The following is a 27,331-nucleotide window of genomic DNA, read 5'->3' on the forward strand; positions in this document are numbered from 1 at the left end:
GTCAGGCATCAGCTGACCGCCTCAGCCCTACAGGAAGTCGGTTGGCCAATTCAACATGGCTGCTGTCTGCGAATAGAGGAGGAGTAGTCCAGGCTATGAAACAGTCCGGTTTCTGACTCGGTTCCGTGTGTTAGCTGCTGTCGACGCTGCTCCGACATGGCCCAATGTGTTCAGTCTGTGCAGGAGTTCGTCCAGGACTCGTTTGTTCCCATGGTGGCCGTCTTGTGTAGTGAAGAGGCGGAGAGAGTGACTCGCAAGAACAACCTGAGTTTCGCTGAGCTGCTGCGGCCTTTCTGCAGACTAACGTCCGAAGGTAAGGGAGAATGTTTACCCAGTGAGTGTCCGTCTCACACGAAGCTTTAGTGAGGGAGCTAGCGTCTTTAGCCTGTTGACATTAGCTCAGTGCTAGCAGGCGGCTAGCAGCGGTGTTGACCGAGCGGAGGGGATGAAGTCCAGACTGACACCTGAGAGGGCCGACTGACGGACACCTGAGCTCTGAGCTTCTGGAAGACACACAGCTAACATGTCTGCTGTTCTTCTTCTTCCATTATCAAGAAATAAATTGACTATTCAGGCAAATTATTGGCTTATAGGCTTGAGTTGCAGGCTACTTCCACAGAGCCAAGCCAACCGTGGTGACACAAACCACTGTCAACAGGAGGACAGAGCAGGACACAGGAACATACACTGTTATCAGAACATATACTTACTACACAACACGTGTCTTATCACGTTATTACAATGCTATGCAACCTTTAACCTTAATTATCTCACTTTAACAATTAGAGGGGCTACAGTTGTCAAGTAAGGTTGCATTCATGTCAGTCTGCTGCTGTATGTAAATGAACTGGGCCTGGCCCTTCACATTAAAGACACTCTAAAACATGAATCAATAATCAAAATGTAGAAGGAGGATAATGAACATCTTGAATCTGTCTGGGTTTTACCTCAGGTGTCATTTTGAAATACTTGTGTTGCTTTATAATACATTAAGATTGTTTGTATGCAGTCCATACACACAATTTGTAATATAAACTGGTTATATGATAGTAATTACAACTATATACATATTCACCCTCTCTGAATCATCCTGGAGCTTTCCTTTGCATGACTTCTGAGCAAGTCAGGATCAACTTAGACAGAAACTGAACTTGCTGATGGATTAAGCGCAGGTTTAAATGAACATAATAACATGGATATGGGCCTCTGACTTTTCTTTGGTAATATTACTCAGGATATCTAAAGTACAATTGCCATAAAGAATTGCTTCGATGGAAAAACAAACGGAGAACCGGTTTTACTGCTCATGTAATGTGTTAATTTATTTGTCATCTCAAAGTAAAAGACCAACTTTTTACCACTACGCAGTAAAACATGGATTATACAGTATATAATGTAGTATTACATATTTAATTATACTGACTTTTAGTATAATTAGGATACATTAATTATGGTCCATGGAATTAAAGGAAGACATGCTGCCTAGAGTTTTCAAAATGTAAATAGCCTGCATAACCAGAGGGGCCGTATTATGCTCATGTTCCTGTTCATTTGTGTATTTTGTGCCTCTACTGTGACTTTCATTTTCAAAAAGTGCTTTATTTTTCTCAGTCTAGCCCAGTCTGCTCTGATTGGTTAACTAACCCAGTTCTTTTGTGATTTGTCAACCTCTTACAGATGTCCCGCCCCTTAGTCAATCACGTACAATGTGTTTGAGCGTTATCCAATGGAAGCATGAGTGTTACATAGCGTGATGCCACCATGTCACGGAAGTAAACAAAGGACTACAATGGAGGCGTTTCTGGCAGGGGGGGTGGTGTGTGTGTGGGAGACAAACTCCATCTGGAGGGAACACAGGGATTTTAGCCTTTAACCCCAACAACAACAACAACAAATAAATGTCTTGTCTTCCTCTTTTCTAGGTCACATCCGGGACCCCAATAACCAGGTCCAGGTTGTGAAAAATCTGCGAATCTGTGTGAACAACGTGGTGACGAACCTAAACTCCCCATCTACCTTCAGCCCCGCCCAGCGCCGTATGCTCAATGAAGTGGTGTTATCCTGCCAGCCACAAGAGGGCGCTGCCACCAACGTGATCACTGCGGGAGACTACGATCTCAACTTCAGTGGTAAGACAAAGCTGGTATTATAGTAGACACTTTAGTTGAGATCTTTCTTTCAATATGAGAATCACTTACAGGCTTCCGAAGAGAAGTGCACACACACTCTTTTAATAGATTTTTGATTGATTGAGTGATTGATTGATTGTTAATTGATTATTCCTGTGTTGTAATAGTGGGGGATTGCAATGTTAATATTGAAAAACCTAAAGATGGTAGTGCTAAATAACTTTCATCCTAAACACGTTTGGGCTGGATGTTACATATCCAACACATTGTAAAAATTAAGTTCTATCTATTTCCAAAATCAACATATTTTTAAGGTTGTGGTGACTGTTGTTGCCTGTTCAGATTATTACAGTGTTTTAAAACAGCAATAATCCGACAGCGCTTAATCAATAAAAAACAAAACTTTTGACCCAAATGTAATGGATTTTTTTGACATTGCCCCCATTAAGATCACAGTTGTCACTGGTAAGAAAAACGCCCCATGGAAGAATGAGCTAATATCTCAAAAAAAGAGATTGTAGAAAGTCAGAACCCAGGCTCATTATAGGCGCTTTCACACCAAGTACTTTGCCGTACTTAGTTCCCAGTACTTAGTTAATTGGAACTCTTTAGTTCCCGGAACTAAAGAGCAGATCGCGTTCACACCGGAATAAATTCCTGAGGGAGGATTAGGCAAATGAAGCCGCTGACGTCACTTCTTCTTCTACTGCTTTGGGTTCTGGCAGGCCGCAAACAACTTCACGGCGTATACTGCCACCCGAAGTCCCCGGCCGGAAGTCCCCGGGGTTGGGGACTGGCTTCAGTAGAAGCTGCTGGGACTCCCAACAGCTTCTACTGAAGCCTTCAGAGTAAATCGCCAGAACGCCGACACCTCCTCATCTCCACCGCTTTTTGTGTTGCCATAAGTTAGTCTCTCTCCGTTGGTGCGCTGGGCTAATGCTAATGCTAATAATGCTAATGCCAGCAAATACAATGGCGGCTTCACAAAACGTTTCCGAGTTTTACGGGGCGTGGTTTGCAATTCGCCCAGCCAATCAGAAATTGGAACCTTTTTCTCCCCAGGAAAGTCCCTGCTCTCTAGCAGGGACTAAAAAGGGGTGAAAAGGTTTGCAAAAAAAAGTTCTAGTTCCAGATCTTTTTAGTGTGAACGCAAAATCCCAGGAACTATCGGAACTATTCCTGGGAAAAGTACTCCGGTGTGAAAGCGCCTTATGATACATCTGGAGAGAGGCTATGCATCTATAAAGTGCCAGGCAATCCTTTTTCTCTGAAATCAGTAATGTACTAAGTTACAGTGTTCTACAGACTGACAAGCCCCTCAATATTAGTTCCTCCTAACCTGTTATCTGCCAAGTCATTCAATGATGTTGCTTTTTTTTGTCAAACAAAGCTAAAAATAAGATAGAACGTTTTTCAGCTCCTCTGGTTAAAAAGCGATATCATCTCTGCCTCTGCAGAAATGTTCAGCCTCTAGATAAAGCAACCTGTACTTAAATAGTACGGAAACTTTAGGCCTACCACCTGCTGTCCCTGGAGGTAATTGATGGATTTAACCTGTTTTGGCATCGTTGCAGCTTGTGAATTATTTTGGCAGTAGCGCTCATAGTTCCCTTCTCAATCATTGCATACCGTCTTTCACGTTGTGCGTTGTGGAGGAGGTGTTGGGAACTTTCTGGAACAATAACGTAAACAAACGATGACATCTGAAACATTGCGTTGTAACATGGAACATTTCATGGACCAAGGCATAGGACTTGCAATGGAACAGGTTGTTGAACACGCCATGGTACACGTCATGTAACAATGCATGGAACAAGGCATGCAACACACCATGGTGAACAGTGGTACACACAATCGTTCTTGTCATGTAACAAGGCATGGAACATGGCTTAAACACGCCATGGGACACACCATGGAACTTGCGATGCAACATGCCATGCAACATGCCATGCAACAAGCAATGGAACTTATCACAGAACATGCCATGGTACACAATGAAACAAGCCATGGAACAAGGCATGGAACTCGCCCTATAACACGCCACAGAGCACATCATGGTACACGCCATGGTTAGCACAATGGTACACGCCATTCTCCAAGCCATGGAACATGCCATCAAACGCGTCAAGAAACATGCCATTGAACCGATGGTTTCACTAATGAATTAACTATAAATACGTTTGTCAACAGGTTATACAGCACTCAACTCCAGAGAGCAGTTCCAAACCACCCCCCCCCCCCCCCCCCCCCGGGCATTTCACTAACTACTAGTTTTCATCATCCCCGCTCTGTATACACAACAGCAACAGCACATCCATTTCATTTAATTTTTAGTAAAGCATTTAAGTTGAGCTAAATGCTTTGGTGTTGCCAGTAAGATGTATGACATTAATAGATGATCAAAGATCAAAGATTGTATTTCACAACGTGTAAAGTATAAAAATAATTGATTTGTGAAAAGTAAGACCACAGGTGCTCTGCAGTGTGTTGGCACAGGGATTTATATTGTCCATAATATTTCTCCAAGTTATTGTTAACACTTGAGTTGATATTTGCCTATGCATATAGATGCATTACAATGAAAATAACTGAATACAATTAATTTAAGTGTGTTTTAGAGGTCGTCCTCATTTGTCTACATCAAATGAGCATACACTTACAGTTTGACCTCACAATAAAGACCAGCTCGACCTTACACACAAATTGGACTCTTCCTGTATTGATCAATAAACTGAACTACAAAAATTCAAAAATGTATGCAATCATATTACAATACTATAATGACATTAAATGAAACTCCTCCCTGTTTTCTCCCGTGATTATCTGTAAATTCTGTAAATGAAGAGACCATAAATGAAATGGGATGTTGCTAACATTAGCGCTGGCTGTCTGCTTCCACCTATCAGATCACTCTCTTAAAGCTAGCCTCCCCTGGTACAGTGCCTGGAGAGAAACACTGTCGGAAGTCAGCACCTCCCAGCACTACACAGGTATCACTATCTCCTGGCTGATGTGTGTGTAGCTATAGCCCTCTCAGGTATCACTGTTTCCTGGCTGGTGTGTGTGTAGAGATAGTCCTCTGAGTTTTCTCTTCCTCTAGTTTCTAGTTCACTGTCTCTCTGCTGTTTACCTTGTGGTGGGTTTTTCCTTTGGTATTGTGATTGCTAGTATAAAATGACAACTTTGTTATTTATGACTTAGGATCAGATAAATAATCAATATGTACGCACGATAAGCATGCACACACCTTTCCCCTCACAAGTGTTATTTATAAAAGAGAAATGTGTCACCTCACCCAGACTTCAGACCAGCAAAACTACAGGTGAAATTATAAGGTGTGTGCATTCACTATTGTCAGTAGGAATTCTGTTGTCACTTTTTTTTTTTTTTTTTAACTTGTTTATATGTGACTTAAAAGTGTGTTTATATCTTGCTGCTAGTTTCTTTTAAGCATATGTTTAAGGGTTTGTCACACAGCCCATGTGAGTAATGCAGATCAGGCACGGCTCACATGGTGTACCGGCTTTGTTTCTCCTAGAGACTCAAGGTACTCTTGTTTTTTCTGCTTGTCATATGCAATTCTAATAAAGTAGACATTTTGACAGTATGTTGACATCATACCAGTAACATTAAAAACACTTTTATATATGTTTATATAAAATATTTGCACAACTCTAGCTTCAATACTTAAAGGTCTTAGAGCTTACTTTACTGGAGAGACCTCCAGCTCCTTCTTCTCTAGTGGTCCGTAATTCTATTATCAGGAATGTCAGGAGAAAATTGGCAGAGACGCACAGTTTTTTCTGGCGCTGAGGTGTCCGACATAACTTAAAGCATCCTGTCAATCCTGGCCAGCTGTCCATCCATCTGTTTAAATAGCCAATGAGATTCACCCGGGTGCTCTGGTGACACCTCCTTTAGACTACAAGCTTCATTGAACAGATGAAAGCAACATGCGGTAATCCCCTATGTCTTACTTTATCCTGCGCCACTGATGATTACCACGGTCGACTCGAGGCAAAGAGATTAGAATCTTATAAAAGCTAATATCCTGGCCCCAGCCTGTGACAACTTGAGAACTGGAACTTTAAGTGCCGTCCTACACTAACTCTGAGTATAACCCACCACAGAGAGAACTTGGTTATCTCGCAGGTAAATATTATTCACAGGACTGAAAGGAATATGGTTGGTTCAAACAGACCAATTTCTCCACACTTTTTTTTTTAATATATATATAAAACAGTATTGAAAAAACAAACACACTGGGTTTTCAAACAACATTTTCCTGTTAATAGTTATTTAATTTCTTAGCCATAGGGGGTTTTAGTAAAAGTTGGAAAATCCACTGTTGGGGTACCTCAAGGGTATATATTAGGACCTCTTTTGTTCAACATTAAAATCAATAATTTGTCATCTGTTCTGATGTCCAAATACAAATATATGCAGATAACATGGTAATATGCTCATTCTAAATCAAAACAGCAAGATGCTTTACGAGATTCTTTTCGAACATTGTTTGTTTGCAAAATACTGCAAGCTCCAACTTCTTCACAATCAAACCGTTGTTTTAACAGCTCCTGGTCAAACAAGATCATTAAACATCATTAAACATTGTTCAACAAAAACTACTGGAATGCTATCCCTACAATTATTAGAGTGTATTACTTTAAGTCAGTTTAAAATAAATGGTTAAAAGACAGACATTGCCATTGATATATATTTATATGTATATGTCAGTAAAGATGTTGTAAGAAGATGCACTTCTTTTTAGTAATCAAATGATGACAATGATCTTGGTAACAAGGAGAAGAAGACAATATCTGATAATGTTTTGCTGAAAGAAATCCTCTATCTTATATTTTCTTTGTGTTTCTAGCGACAACGCCATGGTTTGAAGCCTACAGGGAGAACTTCCTGCAGTCGATGCCTGCCTCGGAACATGAGTTTCTCAATCACTACCTCGCCTGTATCCTTCTGCAAGCACACAAAACTAATGCAATATCAGTGTCTGCTATTTAGAAAGTGTACTTTTCTTTCCTCTGTATGAAAAACCTACTGTAGAGGGAAGGTGAAGGAAAATGAAGATGAAAAGTTGTGCTGCATGTGTGTTGTTAAACTAGTGAACAGTAGTCGGAATGTTCCTGGTGAATGTTAAAGGCCCTGAAGACGTGATTTCAGATTTGTTTCTGGGACAATAAATAATGGTACCCTTACAAACTTGAATGTCCCAGATTTGATTAAAACGGTTGCCTAATCCTGATTGCCGCAAAGATATACATGACATCACCTTTTCCAGTTCACTTTAAAACACTGGAAGGCTCAGACAAAAACAAAAATACAGAATAATAACAAAAGTTGTTATTAGTCTGTTCACTTATCCACCACCTAACTGCCTATTTTCAGAGCCTTTTAAGCATATTGAACACGTGGGTGGATTCTGTGCTGTGAAGCAGTTTGTGTGGGATGCTAAAATGAGATTGGCCTGTAAAGCTAAGGTTGGTCCAGCATCTGTCAGCTGAATATCAGAGATGTCATTAGCATCCTGACACAGTCACTGTAGCTGTTAAATATAAAACAACTTCTGAACGACACAGTTGTTTTTCTAAAATAACTGCGTCCTTTTCAAGTATATATTGGCCACAAATACATGATTTATCTTATTAGGTGGATTTCAATTGAATTATTTTTCAAAAGACTTGGTTTACGTATTAACTTCAATTAGTTCAGCTGAAGTCCTTGGATCCCATAGGCTCTCCTTTTCTTCTCCGATTGCTCCACATGGTTGTATGTCCTTGACGGAGGGTCCTTACAGGCCTGCTGGTGGTGTCCTCTACTGAGGCCGTCCCTGTGGAGCAGTTCCTCAAGCTTTCCCAGGAGCAGCACAGGGTTCAGCACAGTGGAGACTACACCAACCCCAAGTGGTTTATCCCCAACACACTCAAGTACTACGTCCTACTGCATGACATGAGCGAGGGGGACGAACAGAGGTACTGAAAGGAGCTTCACTATGTACATGTGTATTTATATCTGTTGTCGTGCGTAACAAAGCATCACTTTTGGCATTAACCGTTAAATATTCCATAGTGTGTTATTTCTTTGATGGAGAATTTTCAATGACTAATCATGGAGTTTGGGCTCATTCTTGATTTAAAAGCAGTCAAAACTTGATTAATGAAAAGCAAGCGATGTTGATGATCAACAACTATAACCACCGCAGAGCCAAAAGTTTCAAAAAAGAACTACTGAAGATAAAAAAAAGGGCAATGTTCTTGAATGGCTTTTATTAAGACTAAGCTTCCGAGTTTAATCGTTGTTCCTGCTTCCTCTCCAGGGCGGATTCAGTGTACGAGGATATGAAACAGAGGTATGGTCATCAGGGCTGCTATCTGTTAAAAATGAACTCTCGTACCATCTCAGCCGAAGAAGATGAACAGATTCCAGACCCCTGGAGTCAATACCTGCATAGGAACAATCTGCAGAACCAGGTAAACCCTCCAGCTTCGTCTGCCTTCTCCGAGCACAGTCCAGAAGCTCTGTTGTGTGCCTTGTGTTAACATTGTGACATGATTGCAGGATGTGCTTGAGGATGGAGCAGCAGCTGTGAACAGTGCTGCTGTTGAGAACAACATGAATGCAGCTGAAGTGGACTCACCAGAGAAAGGTCAGTCAGTTGCACAGCTTCTTCATACACTCCCTTTGGCTTCCTCTTCTTAAGATAACCAATAGATATCTTCTTAACTAGCTGATGCTTTAGGGGAAGTGGTGATTTAACTAGGCTTTTATGCTATATTCAGAATTGATCTAATGCCTAGGGTTAGGGTTGGAGTTAGGTTTGGCTTGGGTTTAGACGATATAAAGATTGAAAACCTTTGCAATATTGAGTAACAGAGTTGGGTTTTATTGTGAAATCTTCTAGTTCATCTGGTAAATTGGTTGTTGTGAATATTAAAAGCTTTAAATGTCTGGCAGTGGCTCAGTCAGTAGGGGCTTGGACTGTGAGCCGTAGGGTCGCCGGGTCAAGTCCCCGAACAGACCTAAATATGGAGTGTGGACTTCTACTTGGAGAGGTCCCAGTTCACCTGCCGTGGTGCCCTTGAGCAAGGCACCAGACAACCCCCCCCACTCCCATTGCTCCCCGGGCGCTGTACAATAGCTGCCCACTGCTCCTAGTGCTAGACTCCTGGTACTAGGATGGGTTAAAAGCAGAGGCCAAATGTCACTGTGTGTGCTGTGTGCTCTGCATGTGTGACCATTACAGAGGGTTTCATCCCTCCGATTCTATTCTATTCTATTCTATAACTGTGAGAACACCAACGGTTTGTATGTGATGAATGAGGTTGGTTTTCACACTGTTTGCCACACTGGTGCAAGCAGTAGCTCATTCGGTAGGGGCTTGCTTTGGGAGAACCGGATGGTCACATGTTCAATTTCCAACATTGACCAAAACATGTATAAATATAAGTAAGTGGACTATAGAGGTGCCAGTTCACACCCTGTTCACTACCATAGTGTCCTTGAGCAAGACCATAAAACTGATCCATGACGCCAAACCTTTGCTCTGATACCTTTCCATTAATGCATGGGTTTGTGAATCTGTGTATTTCAACTGTAACTGTATTCAAAATGAACTATGTCTTCTTCTTTTAATACAGACGGAGCACCCAGCAGCCTGGAGAGCCACCCTCTGCAGCTGGACACAGCAAGCAGCCCGGGGAGCCTGCCCCCCCTCAGTGCTGCTAACACTGAGCTGAAGAAAGCCGCTCCTGAGGGGGGGGCTGCAGGGAGCCACGGGACCTGTCTGACCCTTAATGACCACGGCCACATCAGACAGTTCATCCAAGAGTTCACCTTCAGGGGCCTGCTGCCTCACATCGAGAAGAACATCAGACAGCTCAACGACCAGGTACAACTCCGAGGCTCCACATGTTTAAACCGTTCACACTGAATCACACGCTGCTCTGACACGCAGATAGAGAAACTCCATGGTTTATAAATACTAAAAAAACTAAGCTATAAGTGATGGAGACCAGATGGCGATTCCACTCATTTTTTAGAATGAATGGCATGGAGCTGTGAAACTGTATTGCTTTAAACGTTATCCTTCCCTCATAAATGTGCTAAGAAAACGAATAAAACAAGTTTCAGTAAAAAAAATTCAACTCAACAGCAGCACAGACTTCAGCCTCCGAAATATCTATACCGAAGGAGAATTTTCTGCATTTAAGCTACATGTTCCCATTTGTGTGAATAGTAAATATAAATATTAAGTAAATATTCAAACACATTGCATTTTAAACTGGTTTTGCCTTTTTATATCTTTCAGTTTCTTTTGTTGATACGTTTGTGTTGTGGTGCCTCTCTCACCTGCCTCTCTGTGTCCACAGCTGGTCTCCAGGAAAGGTCTGAGCCGCTCTCTGTTCACTGCCACAAAGAAGTGGTTTGGAGGAGGGAAAGCTCCAGAGAAGAGCATCAGTGAACCAAAGAGCACATGTGGCCTGCTGTAAGCATCACACTCCATCTGACTCTTGAGGCTCCCTTACTCAAATCCAATCAAATCAAATCAAGTTTTATTTATATAGCACATTTTTAAAACGATTTTTGGTCGAGCCAAAGTGCTGTACATATAATAATGACCTTACAGTAAGGACACTTTACAGCAAATACAACAGCACAGTTTGTGCAGAATATCAGTATGAGAAAACGACACCCTCTGTCCTTTAGACCCTCACATCGTACAAGGAAACTCAGTCACATTGTATTCATCGCTGCTTTGACTTTTCAGATATCCCCCAGAAGCCCCAGAGCTGCAGATCAGGAAGATGGCCGACCTGTGTTTCCTGGTCCAGCACTATGAGCTGGCCTACAGCTGTTACCACACTGCCAAGAAAGACTTCCTGTCGGATCAGGCCATGCTGTATGCTGCCGGGGCTCTGGTAAGAACACATTCACCCGTCTAACTCTCTGCACAATGACCATGAGTTTCCAGCATTGATTACAAAAACCTAATCATGGTTTATCCTCATTCCTCCGTACCTCTTGTGTAGGAAATGGCTGCAGTGTCAGCCTTTCTGCAGGCAGGAGCTCCCAGACCGTATCCAGCACACTACATGGACACGGCCATACAGACGTACAGAGATGTCTGCAAGTAAGACCTGTTACACAATGTTTGTCTGCTCTCTCACTGTTTGACTGTAATGCATACATGAGAGTATTCCCTTGTAGCTTATCCTTTTGATCTCCTATCCTTGTGTCTTGCCATAATCAAGCATTGCAACATGTCTTCTCTTCAGGAACATGGTGCTGGCTGAGCGCTGTGCGTTACTCAGCGCCGAGATACTCAAGAGTCAGGTCAAATACTCTGAGGCTGCAACTCTCCTCATTAAGATGACCAGCGAGGTGAGGAAGCCGCTTCATAATTAGTCCTGATGTACGTCTCGGGTGCACTGCACACTTCACTCCACTTTAATGAAAAGTCCATCGTATAGTGTTCTCATATACACAGGCTAGAAAACTGATAAATGGACTGTTGAATGCAATTTTTTACCACTAATTAACTTCTCAATATGTAAGTCACGTTGCAGCATTTTGTGTTGTTATGCAAATGAGAATTGTCCTATGAATTGCAGAGGATTAAAACGACTTTTTTTTGTTTTGTTTGTTTGTGCAGGACTCTGACCTGCGCAGTGCTCTGCTGTTGGAACAGGCTGCCCACTGCTTCATCAACATGCGTAACCCTATGGTCCGCAAGTTTGCCTTCCATATGATCCTGGCTGGTCATCGTTTCAGCAAAGCAGGACAGGTGAGCCTTTTAAGTCTTACTCAATCTGGTCCAATGTCCCATCTTGTTTTGTGTGCTATTGCTAACACGTACAATCCCAGGTTGTTTGTGTTTTCCATTTTATTACAACAGTTTTGTGTCAACATGCATGTATGCTTTAGTCAAGCATACCAGTGAAGCCCACAGGAAAGACTGTGGCCGTCGTAGCACATTTTTGTAGTGGCCAGGCTGTGGTACTATAACGTCAGTGTCTGACACGAGATGCCATTGTTTGAAAGAAAAATACATTGGGAATAAGAGATCTGTAAATTAGCGTTTTCTTAGCCCTTAGTAAATTAATTCAGTCCTATAAGTTCTAACTTGCGCTGAAAGCCGTATTCAGAGTTATTTTCCCTCATTTGACTGAGCAGAGACGTGATTTGTGACTTGGAGGCGAGGCTTAAGAAAAACGCAAGAGAGTCCTGAAAGATCCACATATTTGAGCTCTCAAGAGTCAGGCCATTTTGGCTTTCTGAGCAACTTTCATAGGAATAACGGGGCCCTGCCTCTTATAGATCCATGGGACATAGACTTTCTGCTTTATGGTGTAATGACATATCAATTAGATTCTGGACGAAACTGAGAATGTTCAGGTTGCACTTTTAAATACACTTGTAATACTTTGTATTGACTTACTGTTGTTGTTGGAAAATATGTGAGGGGAATCCTGGGGTTATAAGTACTACAAGAAACATAAAGATGACATTATAGGGAATGAGGTGTATGATCTATTATGAAACGTCTCGTGTAACATGATAAACTTCACACTGTTTGTTAATGTTCTACTCTCTGCACACAGAGGAGGCACGCACTGCGCTGTTACTGCCAAGCCATGCAGGTGTACAAGGAGAGGGGCTGGTCTTTGGCGGAGGACCACATCAACTTCACTATCGGCCGTCAGTCCTTCACACTCAGCCAACCAGAGAACGCTGTGACGGCCTTCAGACAGATCCTGACCAATGACAGCAGGCAGACAGCCACACAGCAGGGCGCCTTCCTCCGGGAATATCTCTATGTTTATAAGGTACCGGTTCGGATGGAAAGCCCTTAAATCTCTAAAGCTGAAGCCCTGTTGTGTGTTACCAGAGGTTGTTATTGAAGACGCTCTATTTAAATAAGATAAGCATTTTATTCTGTTTTTAAAAAATGGGGTCTTCATGGGGTCTACCTCTTTCAGAATCTGTAAACCATTTGTAAGTTCTCCAAACTGGGTCTCTTTTTTAAGTATTTTAGTAATATGGTCATACAAATGTAACCAACGTGACATTTTTAGTATAGCTGGAACCTTTCTAACACCCCAATACGAAACTGTTGTTACCTCCATAAAGCTCTGTGGGGCAAAACATGATGGAGACTATGTTAGAAATTGTATCAAATAAGTTGCATTTTAGTTTATTTTCATCAGTCCATGTGTAGTAAAAAGTAGAAAAAGGCATTCAGTTGCATAATTAATGAAGTGATCTTGGTTATAATTGTTAAATTGTCTTTAAAATGTAGATGTAATATATAAAAGGTGAGGATAACAATATCATGTTTGACTTTCTTGTGTGTTTTCAGAGTGTGATAGGAGGAAAAGAAGACAGCCTCCCACAGCTGCCTCTGCCCTGCATCCACAGCTCAGCCACCAGAGTCTACTTCGGACATGAACGCCGCCTCGCAGAAGGTAACACACCCAGTGGTCACTTGTTTGTGATCTCCTCCCAGCTGAAATCAAATCTTAAGAAAAGACCAGGGATTGGTTCTTATGACTTTTTACTGTCCATACCTTACTGTTGTTTCTGCATTGTATGAACCGGATCAGTCGCAGCCACTTCTAGTGAGCGTAAAAGTTATTATTAATATCATACGCTAGGAAAATGTGACATAATACAAATTGTTAGCTATATGTCCCCACTTTTGGTCAGTGTAATGTTAAAACCCATATTTTGTATAACCTGATGTGTGCAGGGGAAAAGCAGGCAGCCACTCATGTGTCCCTGGATCAGGAGTATGACCAGGATCAAGCATCCATGTGGGGCCACCTGGAGGAGCAGCTGGTGGCTTCGGCCAACAGGGGGGTCGTCCCAGGAAACTTCCAGCCAAGCCAGTGCTGCCTGAACAGCCAGACGGACAACCTGCGCTGCCCTCTGGCTGTCGCCGAGGGTAAGACAAAACTGTCGGGTGGCGTGTGGCGCAGTGGATAGAGCCTTGGTATGGGGATCAGATGGTCACAGGTTCAAACCCCACTGCAGTCAGCATGTCGTTGTGTCCCTGGGCAAGACACTTCACCCCAAAATTGCTCCTGTGGGGATTGTCCACAGTATTGAGTATGTAAGTCGCTTTGGATAAAAGCGTCTAACAAGTAACATGTAATGTATAGTGTGGTGCAGGAAGGAGTCCTAAAAAAACAAATGAGTCAGAACTTTACCACTTCCAGCTCCCATTTCTTGAAGATAACTGTTTTTCAACGTGTTTGTGGTTAGCTGCCTGAAATAAGTTCTGTAGTTAATACAAGCTTAAGAGATTTGCACATTTTACAACACAAAATATGTCGGTAGATACGCCACTGAATGACCAAAGTTTCTATGTTTCATAAAAACATAGCAGTTGCTAATGAGCGACTAAATGAGACTGCTAAACGTCATCATTAGCAGCCTTTAGCTTAGCGGTGGTGTTGCGACCATGATGTAGTTCCTTTATAGCATAAAATGATCTTTGTTCTTTTGCCGATTGTCTTTATGCTTCAACAATTACAAACGTTTTGTAAACATGTGGAGGTTATCCTGCTGAACACAATGTGTGAGTGTCGTAAACATTTGCAAAGCTTACTTCTGGTTTGGCCTACAAAAATACATCATCAGTTCTCTACACTATATACAATTGTATCTAGATGTATCTCAACTGAAGTACGAGGTGTTCTCACATACGGACGTTAGCATACCCTTCAGAAAATACGATTTAATCCCAGCACTATATGCTACCTGCTCATATTGCTCTCTTTGTGTCTGTGCAGAGCCAATCGTAGTGGAGGTGTCGTTCAGGAACCCTCTGAAGGTTCCTCTGGCTCTGTCCAACCTCTCCCTACTATGGAGTTTCACAGCTGAAGGCACATCTCCATCCGAGGAGAATGCAGAAGAGGCCATCACAAATGAGGAGACCTTAACTCAAGGGGTGGGCAAGCTGTCCGCTCTTTGTTAGATGAATGCTTTAATATACTATACTAACATTTCAATATGTTTCCACCAGCAGATGAAACAGAAAGATGACATCGTCACCACTGAGATTATCCTGGAGTTTCATTTGGGTCCGGAGGAGACCAAATTGGTAAGTACTGTATGTAGAGAACTAGCGGCACACTGATGAGACATTAAAGGTATTTCTGTGAGGATTTATTTACAGTTCGCATTTGATAGAAAAACCCATTATGGCTCAATATACTTGCTTGTGTGTGTCACACTCGCCATGAACTAGCTTAAAGATAATTGAAATTACTTAACATTCTTTTGTATGTTCTAGCTAATTGTGATGCTTAAGGCTTACCAGACATGTAGTTGTGTTGTTCTTCTCATAGTCACTGTGACCTTTGACCTCAGGCTCGACTCCGGCTGCTGCCACACAGAATTGGGCAGCTGAACATTGTGGGTGTGGTGTATAACCTGGCTGCAGCCTCTTCTGGAGAGACGGCTCCCAGCACTGAAGGTAGGACACACCCACACCCACTCTTCGGATGATATTCATTTGATTGAACCTTTGTGCTCTAGCACTAGTTCATATTAATGAAGGCTTCAGTAGATATGTGTGGGTGTGGCTTTGCTTTCTAATGGATCAAGTTCAAACTTCTCCACATTGTTTAAAGGTTGCATTTTCAACAAGCTTTCTTTTGTTTTGGATCAAAAATGTTTTCTCTAGAACATTTAAAAAATAAAAGCACCCTGACACATAGTGTGGATGTCTTCCTGTCCACAGGCCAGCAGACTTTAGACTTGATGGTGGTCCGTGGCAGACAGGATCTGAAGATCCAGGGCCCACGATTGAATCAGACCAAAGAGGACAAGATGGTGATTCAACACGGTCTGGATCGGCGTCTGGATCCCATCATAACACCACCCATGCCGCTAATGGAGGGTAACACTGACTAACACCTGCAACAAAGTCTTGTAAATCTAAAGACTCTGAGTCCATCCTAAAACCCAGTCCGAACCCAGTCTGGCCCAGTTTGAACCCAATCTGAACTTCCCTGAAGACAGACTTTTTTTTAGTATGTGCTCATTAAAATCAAGATAAATTACTACTAATTTTCATACCACTCCCCAACATGTCTTCCTGTTGATGACTTCTGCATTATAGAAGAATATAAAGCGATCACGTCTCCGCAGTCACTTTTTAAAGTTGATCATAACAGTCTTTCCCATGACTGACAATGCAGAATTAGTCAAATGAGGACATTTGATCTAAAAAGCAAGATTTAGTTATTTCAAGTTCCAAAAAACAAACAAGTCAAAGGTGATGCAGTTATGCCGAAGCTGCCTGTTTACCTGTGTGTGTGTGTGTGTGTCAGGTCTTCTTCCTGCAGTTTCCCACTGCTCTGCTGTGCGGTGAGATCAGGAAGGCCTACGTTGAGTTCTGTAACGTCAGCGGTGTCGCTCTATCTGGCCTTCGAGTGGCGTCCACACACCCTGATTTCTTCACCTTTGGCAGCCAGACCACGACCCCCCTCACGCCTGTCAGCCCCACCTCAGCTGAAAACTGCTCCGCCTATAAAACGCTGGCCACGCCCCGGCAGCCTGGCTCCGTGGCGACTGAGGTGCTGGTCTCAGCGGGGGATTTCAGCCAGCCGTCCGGTGTGATGGGCATCCCGATAGAGGGCAGCACGCTGCAGCCGGGGGAGTCCACCCAGCTGCCTCTGTGGCTCCGAGGACCAGACCAGGAGGGGGTGCACGAAATCAACTTCCTCTTCTACTACGAGAGCACAGAGAAGGGAAACAAAATCAGGTAAGACTTGAAATAAATGGAAGGGAGGGGAATTGCTATTAAGATAATTTCTAGGTACTAACCATGAACATGAGAAGCCTTTTTCTCAAAGGAACAACTTCATCAACGTGAAGCACATTTTTAAGAATATGTAAATCATATCCTGGATCCCCCTTCAATCCTTCATTCAGCCCTTTACATTGCAGGAGGTTTCCCTGGGGTATCTCACATATTAAAAGTATCAATCAGAGGCTCAGACATTTCTTCTAAATTAAAATCAAACTTCTGTAGTCTGCTTCCAAAAAGGATGCAAACAATAGAGAGGGGAACTGCTTAGTGTTTGAAACAAACACTAAGCAGAATGCTCTGTGTTGAATTATGCTGTCACATTGTTTTCTTTTTAACCTTTATTTTCATTCTATTTCATCTTTATTTAACCAGGAAAGCCACATTGAGATAAAAAAAGAGAGTCCTGGCCAAGATAGGCAGCAGCATAGTTACAGAACACAAATAAAAAACTAAAACAGAGAACATAGTCATCAATTGTACATACCAATAATGCGACCAAAGGCATGGAACGTCAAGGATTAGAGCGGATTGTAGTCGATAAAAACATGTCGCTGTCCTGTTCACGTGTTGCTTCCTCACAAGGTCACATGGTACATATTTTACTCATTTCAACTACTGCCAGCAGGGGGAGACAAATCCAACGAATGAACAACAATGTCCTTATGAGGACATAACACTATGGTTTTACTTAAAGGGGACCTATCATGCAAAATGCACTTTTGTACGTCTTTTATACATGAATATGTGTCCCCGGTGTTCCAGGGAACTCACCAAGTGTCAGAAAACACAACCCTCTCTATTTTCCTCCATACCCAAATCTCTAAAAAACGGATGTGATAAAAACTGATCCAGATTTGAACACTGTCCTGACGTCAGGACGGTGGCACTACGGCTATTGGGCCAACTCCACCAATCAGGAGACAGCCACGGCCATTGCCGTTCGAAAGCGCTGGAGACGCTGTAGTACATATGCCAGGCCTGTAGGTGGTGCTGTTCTCACAGAATCAGCCCCTGCAAAAACAGGGCTAAAAAAGTGCAAATTGAGCAAAATGAGGCATGGCTAAAATGCATGATCTGTTTGGTATTTTGAAAAAAAGAAAGTATAAATATACCTTATATAGGTATGGTCCTACACTATATTATTAAAATATAGCATGATAGGTCCACTTTAAACTGCAGACCTGTGTCTACCGTTCAGGCAGTAAGAGTAAAAACTCGCCCCCTGCTGGATGTAAAATGTAGGGTTGTTACTTGAATGTGGATTCGCTGAAACATCCTGTCTCAAAAGTAAATAAAAGATTAACACATTTTGGTATCACATTTTTTTAGGTGCTTTACTAATCCTTAATATTTTTTTAACTGTCCAGTACAGCCCGAGAGAGTGAGAAAAAACTCCAGTTGTAGCTAAATTCAGTTGATTGTCACATAAAGTGTGTGATGTGTGGATCCAGCAGAAAGAGGATGAGCTCTGTAAGCCCAGCTGAAGAGTCTTAAAGCAGAGAACATCTGTCCCCAGTGCTTAGAAAGTCACTGCATTGGCTTAGACCCCGTGTCCACATAGTCTTTTTCTGTCAAAAAGGCGCTGGCATGGTGCTGGAGCGAGGCTCATCCAAACCTTTAACCAAAAAATGCTCCTAGCTCTTTTCAGAAAGGTTGAAGCATGACTACTCATGACTTCCATATTTGTCTTTACTATATTTGTGCTCCTATCTATTTGTTTGACTTTAATTTCACCATGAGCTTCAACTGGCTTCAACTAGACGATTCTTGCCCTCCTAATTGTATAAAGCTTCACCGCTCAATCTGACCGTTGTGAAGCGATACGTGTACAGAGATAAAAGTCACACTCACCTGCTGCAACACACATGGTTCTGCCTGCACATCTGCTGCTATAAATGGGCTTTTTGGGTCAAAGACAGACAGACAAGGCCAATACAGACTTATCCTCCATTTTCCACAGTGATGTCATCAGCACTATCCTGAACAGTTTATATATTTTCAAATATAAGCGCTTGGAGCGGCTACACAAAAAACAACACTGGGTGCAGTATTCTCTTTTTATTAAAACAGCAATTGAATACAGACGCAGGCGCTCAGAAGAAGGTGCTATGTAGAACCCCAGGGCCTTACTCCTCTGCTTATCACAGTTCCAAAAGGGTTAGTCAGAGACTTTGCTGCTGCCATGCAACATGAAAAGGGAAAGGCTGCCCTCTAGCAGCTAAAAGGAAGGAAAGAAAGAAAGAAAGACAGAAGGAAAGAAAGAAAGAAAGAAAGAAAGAAAGATATGTGTGCTTACCTGGGAGTATATTACAACCACTATTAGTCATTCAGGTATAAACTTGAAAAACACTGACACACTTTGGCTAAACAATTAAATGGCCCAAAGGGTGGATTTAATACTGGTTTTGGGTGCATGTTTCCTTGGTGTGATCTTGTGGTTTCCCTTTTTTAGAAGAGCACCATTTTCACACAATTCATATTCAGCTTTATGAGTGTCATTGTGAGTATGTGCTCCTGGACACAACTGCAGTAGGAACTCCCACAGTGGAGGTTTCTGTTACATTGTGTGTGTTTCCAACTCGCAAAACCTTTTTTTCCTAGATTTCAAGGTTTCGAAAAATGTAATAAATACATAATTCCAATAACATTTCATATTCTGTTGGAATGTCCTCATGAATTTGAATGATTCTTCTTTAAATTAATATACAATTAGGGGGAGACACATCTTGTAGACAAATGACTAGCAGACTTTGACCTGAGCTTGGTGAGTCTGTTTGGAGGCCCATAGTGTCTGTCGATCTGTTATTGAGATTTCTATTCTTCTGAGTACTTCTTTACAACACTTTGAACCACTTTCATACATCACAGTGCATCTGGTAACAGCTTAATGAACCTTTTCTGGGTGTCTACAGCAACCATGCAACAGACACAGTAACAGTCAAACTGTGTTGTGACTTTCAGTGCTCCACCTTACCTGTTCACCATGCAGGCCTGCGGAGCCCGAAACATCTCTTCTGTCTGCTGACTACATGGAATTATAAACTGTATTATTCTTATTCTCAGCACTGCAGAAAAAGCTTCACGCACTGAGTATGTGTGTGCGTGCATGCGTTTGTGTGTGTGTGTGTTTCATACAGTAGTTTCATACAACAGAAGTGGAGCAGTTGCTGACTCAGCCTCCTCCAATCTGCATAGTGACTCCCCCTGAAGTCCTCTATGTTCACTCCTACACACACACACACACACACACACACACACACACACACACACACACACATAGTGACCATGGGTTTTCAGATGTGAATCTGTTTTAAATATACACACATACACAGAACAGTGCACAATGAAATGTGGCCTCTGCATTTAAGTATCAGGAGTAGTGGGTACAAGGGGGTCTGTTCCCTTGATTCGTCACGTAAGCACACACAGTTACTGGAGGAGGCTTGCTTCCCTTTCTTTGACTGGAGGCCAGGGATGGGCAAATGGCGGCCCGGGGGCCCCACATTTTTTTTTTAAAGATTATTTTTATTTTTGTACTTGTAGTAGGCCTACTGATACCATCCACTAAACTCCTAGTTACGTCGCGAGCTGCGTACATGATTCCGTTCGGCAGCCAAATACCGCAAAATAATCTGTGACGCGTTTGTGTTTATTGTGTTTGTTTCCCGGGGAATTACTCACAAGAAACACCGGCTGTTGTTATGCCTGCTGTGACGTTAAATTGCCGCTTGTATTTATGCCTTTATAAGCTTCAAAGTTGTATTTATCATCTGAATTTGGCTAAACAAGTTTAATATTCTAAAAACCAAGACTTTGTTTATTTGAAATCAGATGGAAACAAACTGTCACGGACCCTGCCGTGTTATCTATGATTACTATACGCTTTTCATTCATAATTTCAGTGGGAGGGAGGGGGAGTGGCGCTGAGGAACAGCAGAGTGCGGGTTGACAGGTTTCTGTGTTGACATTCCCCTTATTGTGCGTCAGCAGAGACAGGCTATAAGTGTCTTAGGTTCAAGTTAGACAACTAATGTCTGGGTTAGTGTTCATGACTTCATGTTTATGTCATCTTAATTGTTAATCTCACACATTTTCAATAGTTTAGGGGTTGCTAGTGAGCACGCTCATGAACTGTTCGCCGGAGCCTTGCAGCGGGGTTACTGTGCGGAGCACATAAAGCAGACCCTTCACGCGATGGCGAGGGGTAGAGCGAGGGATCGCAGATGCCGTCGTGCTCGTGGACGGATTAAAAAAATTAAACCTAAATGGCGAATTATACTTTGTAAAGTCTATGTGTGGGATACCCTGCTATCTTAGCAGTTCTCTCTCTCTCTCTCTCTCTCTCTCTCTCTCTCTCTCTCTCTCTCTCTCTCTCTCTCTCTCTCTCTCTCAATGTTGGTGCGCAAATGCGCTTTTTTTCAAATGATCCGGTGCTCTTTTTTTGGCGTGCGTACATGCGCACCAGTGATGTGTGTGGAGGAAACTTCTGTGTAGCAATGCATTGAGTCACCGACTCAGGAAGGAGACACGGTGAGAGTTGGAGCTTTGATGTCAAACACTGATGGGTTTATTCAGAGTATCGGCCGGAGGATTCACATCACAAATCACGAGTCAGAGGGTCTGACTTCACAGTAGAGTTGCCACGTCAATTCTGAAGAGCCTCTCTCTATGCTAGACCTTTTAACTGGTTCACAGAGAATCAACATCTCTGAGAGAGTAGACTAAACAGCTGGGAACATTGAACCACCTGCGTCCGACACTCATGACCTCAAAGATTTCACACCTTAGAGTCCACAAACACAGATAAAGAAGTGCCTCAGCGTTCTCACAACAAGTACCATTCGTGCCAGACAAGTTGACCGGTCACAAACTGGGAACAACAACACATATGGCACCAATGCCTTTCCTTAAAGGAGATAACAGACGTCAGAGTAGATCATAAAACGTCACAGAGCAAAAGGTTAGATATCTAGAAGAATTATTCCTTAACAATGTGCAGCCCTGAACATAGATGATCAGAACATCATCATAAAGAGCATCTACAGACAGAATTGTCTGCTTCTCATTTATACAGGTAATCTGATTGAGAAAAGTGATCATTAACATTGCATTACAAGGACTTGTTGTGGTTTCCATGACAGTAGCAACATAATGTAAAGAATAAAATCACACAATCATTGAAAGCTGGACATATATTTCATTTTGCCAAGAGATACCAGTTAGTGATAGCAGTGAGCTGAGACATGTGTTCCTCTCTCTCCCTGTGCAGTCACCGGGTGCTGCGTCACTCCGTCTTCATCTGTGCCAGCCGCTCTCTGAGTGTGAAGGCGTCGGCCTGCCGCAGCAGCGGTCCTCCTCACCACAGCCTGGAGGACCAGGGCAGCGGGGGGACGCTGGTCTTCATAGATGTGGAGAACATCAATACTGTGAGATACCCAGCATGTCACATACTGCCAGTAAGAACCACATGTCACTGCTTGCTCATCATTTAAATCTACTTCCTGTGGGCTTGCAGAGTGAAGCGGGGGTTCGTGAGTTCCACATCATCCAGGTTTCCAGCAGCAGTCAACACTGGCGCCTCCACAAGTGCATCAACCCAGCCAAGGATAAAGGTGAGGGAGCGCTCTGTGCTTCTCTGTTTATTTAGTTGTGAATAGATGGTAATTTATTTTATTTTATTTAACCTTTATTTAACCAGATAAAAGCATTGAGATAAAATCTCATCTTCAATGCTGACCTGGCCAAGAAGGCAGCAACGTTACACATAACACAAACATATAAAATACAGAGGACATAACTAAGAAAACAAAAGACGAAAAAGCAGTCACTACATTGTGCACATTAGGTAAACACAGCCGCACTCTCAATGATCACAAAATGTCTTTGGTTTAATATAACAGGACTCACCCTGTCACTCTGCTCTTTGTCTGAGTGTTTGGTCTTTCCCTCACAAGTTAAAGAACACGGCATCAAAAATGATCCTGATGTTCATCAAGATATTCTTGAAATGGCATTAAAACGTCCTGGAATTCTTCAAATATTATTTATTTCTAAAACAATTACGTTATTGCATTATTCTAAAAAAAGGTCATCATTAATTATAGTTGTGCCCCGCATACATAAAGGATAAATAAAATAACACCATTGAGTAAGTGAATTATTTCTTACACCCCCTGTAAATACTTTGAGTGACAGTCTTAAAGGAAAGTGTGTCTGTACTGTATGTGTAAACACATAGAAAGTCTGATGTCTGTCTCCTCTCTGCCCCCCAGACTGTAAACTCACCAGCAGAGAAAGAGCCAAGCTGTGTTTCAGAGCCACGCCATGCAAGCCTCAAGGTACTGCAGCCAGGAGAAGAAACACCGTCAATATGCTCTGTTCTCATAGATTCCACTTGTTGAACAGGCACTGATTTCTCTGTGTTTTGTCTGTTTCTAGCTACCTCGAACGCCGTACAGAAATACACGTTTGCAGACCTGAATCTGGGAAATGAACGGGTAAATATAAACATGACTCCTAATAAATGGCTTATTGTGGGAAGATATGCATTTCACAGTACAGCACATGTATATCTACAGACAAATGGAGACTGACAATATTTTGCACTCTGTCTAACTCGTGAATTTCCAATATTAACTTCTATTACGCTGACGAGAGCTTCATCATGGGATAATGTACTGCACGGTACAATCCACATGGTAAAGGTTGTGTAAGCTATGTCTTATGGGAAGTGTTGTGCAACTTAATGTCATAACCAGTAGTGGTTGTGTGTCAGTGCAACAGTGAAGGCCGTCTGCAGGGAAAACACTTGGGAAATATGATGATAAGAATAGCATAGCTGCTATAGAAGTCGTTATTATGTCTTTATTAAACAAGGACCATGCATACAGTTACATCATTCTCAAAAAGAGAAAAGATTATTTAGGCCAAATTTAGCTTTTACCTCATTTCTATCTGCAATCCCTGGCAGGAACACATCTTGATCAACAAACACACACATTTCACTAACAATTATACAGACGGATCAAATTCACATCAATAAAATATAAATACCAGCCTATTTGTCAGTAAGAAGAAGAAGAGTTCCCCTGCCAAGTCCCTACAGACTGAGCCACTGCCGATCTTCTTTTAGGAATCTATAGTTAGAATGAATTTAAACTTAAGATGAATCACATTACATCACATGCTCTGTGATGTGTGCCTTCCCCTCACCTCTGACCTCTCTCTCCTGCAGATCATCAGCTCCTCCACGCCCTGCGGAGACTTCTTCTTCCGCGGCTGTCGGAGTGCAGAGGTTCAGCCAGTGGAGGCGCCAACATCCAGGACAACAGCCAGCAGCAGGAGTCAGGTCTGCGTCCCCACTGAGGACATCGGCAACATCGTCAAGAAGTGTAATGAGCTGGATCTCAACATCATCGTCATCTGGAAGGTACATGCAGTGTCACACAGTCAGGCTAAGTGAAGCTACAGAGAGCCATCCTGATGTAGAGCTACCAGAAAAACCTTTCCAACTGAATATATATATATATATATATATATATAACTTTCCTGTCTGTCTTTCATTCTACTATGTGATTAATGCAAAAAGCCCAAAATATCATCCTAAATAAATAAATAGATATTATTTGCAAAACAACCAAGCAGATTTTTCAACAAGCTACAGTGAAAACGCTAGCTGCTCTGAGGGGCGTGGCCAGCAGCTAAACGGCTAAACGGGGCTGAAACAGAGGGGTGCTACAATGGTCTGTTTGGTATTCCAGCCAAACACTTCAGAGACATGTTTTGTATATATCTGAGACTTATAATATACTGATGAAAAATAATGGACTTGTTTGTTTTCTGGACCTTTTTCATATTTATTTGACAGCTTCAAATGTACCTTAAATGTGTGTTTGTGTGTACAGGCCTATGTGGTCGAGGACAACAAACAGCTGATCCTAGAGGGCCAGCTCCACGTGGCGCTGCAGACCATCGGCAAGGAGGCCACTTCTCTCACTCCCAAAGAGGTCAGAGTCAGAATTCAAACCGTTGACACATATCTCACTTGCCAAGGTTCTTTGAAAGCTGATAGGCTGCGACCATAAAAACCAAAACGTTGTGTTCCTTTAGCAGGAAACTCAGGAGATGGTGCTGCTCAAGTTTAAATCAGAAGCTCCTCCTCCAGTCATCCTGCCCGCTGCAGAGCTTTCCCAACTCATCAAAACCAACCTGCACTACCCCGAGACATACACACACCTCTTTGTCCAGGACAGGTGAGACACACATGCACACACACCCGCACACACGCATGCCTGGAAGCTGAATCAAATCCTAGATTAATTCATATACAGCTCTGGAAAAAATCATACTCACTTACTTGGAATAAAGCCTAAGCTGTCTCTAACGTATCGAAGGTCTGTTAGAATGTTGTGAGTGAAGCTTCTTCTCTCTGTGTGCAGCCTCTGTGTGGTCCCCGTCACTCTCACCCTGTCCAACTGCTCCCTGGCCCGGGTGGAGGTCATCATCGACCTACGGCACAAAAGCGCCAGGTAAGGAGTGGGCCGTGTTTATCAGAATCAGAAATTCTTTATTAGTCCCACAGTTAAATATATTATTAAAAAAATAAATAATGATAATATATTTTTGTTATCCAATATTTATTTGTCAAACTATTGATTTCTTTACTAAGACGCTGGAATAATGTAAAGCAGACACAATTGATGTCGGGTCTGTCATTTTTTCAATAATGGCGGTTCACTGTTTCATTATCCCTCACAAAGTCTAGTTCAAATTGAACATGTTTTCTAAGTTGTCATTATTTCCATTATTCTCCAGCCCCGAGTCAGTGGAGGTGCACAGCTCGTTCACCTGGGTGGGTCAGACCCAGCACCACCTGCAGCTGAGGCCCCAGGAGGTTCTGTGCCTCACCCTGCGGGCCTGCTTCCTGCAGCCTGGGGTCTACAACCTCAACACGCCGCGAGTCTTCGCCAAGCTGACGGACCAGGGCGCCATGTGTGAGACGAGTCAGCAGACAGCCAGTCCTGCCCTCATCATCATCAACGGCGCCTGAGAGCAGCATGCCCACCGGACTCCTCCAACACACCAACCACTCTTCTTCTTTGATTCTGGGCAGCAGGAAGCATTAATGTTTGTACCAATTACTAAAACAAGAAAATGTGTATTCATACCAAACAGGTTATAGAGCTCTCTGGACTCTTTCACTTGCATGTAACTGTGTGTGTGCGGGTCTCATCCACACACAGCTCCACCCTCCGTGCTCTACTGGCTCCACACTCTGTGGACTAATGCAACAAACCTACTGCACACTGGAGAAGCCATGTGTAAGTGTGCAGGATGAACTGAGCAGCAGTAGAGTAAAGGCGGTTACATAGTGTGACATTGTGACAGGAGTGTGACATCCTGACTATTGACCCCCCCCCCCCCCCCCACCCACCCACCCATTCTGTACTACCATGAGCACGCAGTGGATTTTCTACAGTGTGTTCCACCTCCATATTGTGATCGAGCTCTTATATGCATTGACTTGACAGCTTTTTTTGAAAATGATGTATTATATTTATATAACAAATTGGTTGTAAATAGAAAATAAAAATGTAACTAATGATACTCTATGATCTGTGACAGACTGTATAGAGTCAGGGTATATTGTGGTGATATTATGTACAAATATAATTATTGTGCTCGGTCACAAACAGGGCCTCAGCTCCGCCATGGTCGTCTGCTATGAGAAGAAACCTACATGACACAATGAAACACTCACACACTGAGCTCATGGGAATATTTCTAGATTTGGCACATATAAATGTACTGTTAATACTTTTAGGCCAACAAAATAAATAAATGAGAACTTCCGTACTTCTCCAGCAGAATTTGTGCCAGACATTTAGACTTACGTTGGGAAATAAAATCTTAGTTGCCGTATCATTAAGGTAAGTAATAATAATATATAAATGCAAAGCCTTCTGTGGTTATCTGAAGGAGGCTAATAAAATCAACCGATTTTAGAAGAGGCATTTAAGATTCACATTATTACATTGCATTTAGCTGACGCTTTTATCCAAAGCGACTTACAATAAGTGCATTCGACCAAGAAGATACAAATCTGGTAAATGTTGACGATGGGACAAATACAAAACATTTGTATAAATCTTGCAGTCAGTAATAGCTGCATATATATTTCCACAACACAAGGTAGATTCTGAAATGTAAGAAAAAAGGAGAGAGTGGAATTGTAAGTAGAGCTACTTATCCTGTTTTAGTATTTTGACAGATGGATTAAACATTGTAGTGAATGTAACATGAAGGTAATGGAGTATAACAGTGAGAAATTATAAAGGTTAATGTTGAAAATAAGTTTTTACATTTT

At 42.3% G+C, this 27,331-nt stretch overlaps 1 protein-coding gene across 6 annotated transcripts; it reads left to right on the forward strand.

The window, feature by feature from the left end:
* Positions 1–26,816, forward strand: trappc8 (trafficking protein particle complex 8). Of its 6 annotated transcripts, none has more exons than XM_034140745.1 (30): positions 1–313; positions 1,923–2,129; positions 5,036–5,119; positions 7,006–7,095; positions 7,942–8,116; positions 8,461–8,614; positions 8,703–8,790; positions 9,782–10,032; positions 10,514–10,629; positions 10,912–11,062; positions 11,174–11,274; positions 11,420–11,525; positions 11,797–11,928; positions 12,746–12,970; positions 13,504–13,609; positions 13,894–14,088; positions 14,939–15,096; positions 15,172–15,249; positions 15,519–15,624; positions 15,892–16,050; positions 16,485–16,917; positions 22,235–22,391; positions 22,481–22,577; positions 23,238–23,303; positions 23,404–23,462; positions 24,200–24,394; positions 24,870–24,971; positions 25,075–25,217; positions 25,404–25,493; positions 25,780–26,816. In XM_034140745.1, exons 1-30 carry the CDS (start codon positions 157–159, stop codon positions 26,012–26,014), a joined length of 4,416 nt encoding a protein of 1,471 aa, XP_033996636.1. In that variant the 5' UTR covers positions 1–156; the 3' UTR covers positions 26,015–26,816. The 6 variants fall into 6 exon arrangements, with proteins under 6 accessions (XP_033996636.1, XP_033996639.1, XP_033996638.1 ...); XM_034140748.1 differs by having other exon boundaries at positions 25,078–25,217; XM_034140747.1 differs by having other exon boundaries at positions 15,175–15,249.
* Positions 26,817–27,331: the final 515 nt, after the last annotated feature.

Source organism: Trematomus bernacchii, unplaced genomic scaffold, assembly GCF_902827165.1.
Source record: "Trematomus bernacchii unplaced genomic scaffold, fTreBer1.1, whole genome shotgun sequence".
Taxonomy (NCBI): domain Eukaryota; kingdom Metazoa; phylum Chordata; class Actinopteri; order Perciformes; family Nototheniidae; genus Trematomus; species Trematomus bernacchii.

Bases quoted from the DNA above. Each gene is read 5' to 3' on its own strand.
- trappc8 (XM_034140745.1), top strand. From the start codon at position 157: ATGGCCCAATGTGTTCAGTCTGTGCAGGAGTTCGTCCAGGACTCGTTT. The intron at 11,063-11,173 runs GTAAGAACACAT...CCTCTTGTGTAG, and splicing joins TGTATGCTGCCGGGGCTCTG to GAAATGGCTGCAGTGTCAGC. The intron at 11,929-12,745 runs GTGAGCCTTTTA...CTCTGCACACAG, and splicing joins GTTTCAGCAAAGCAGGACAG to AGGAGGCACGCACTGCGCTG.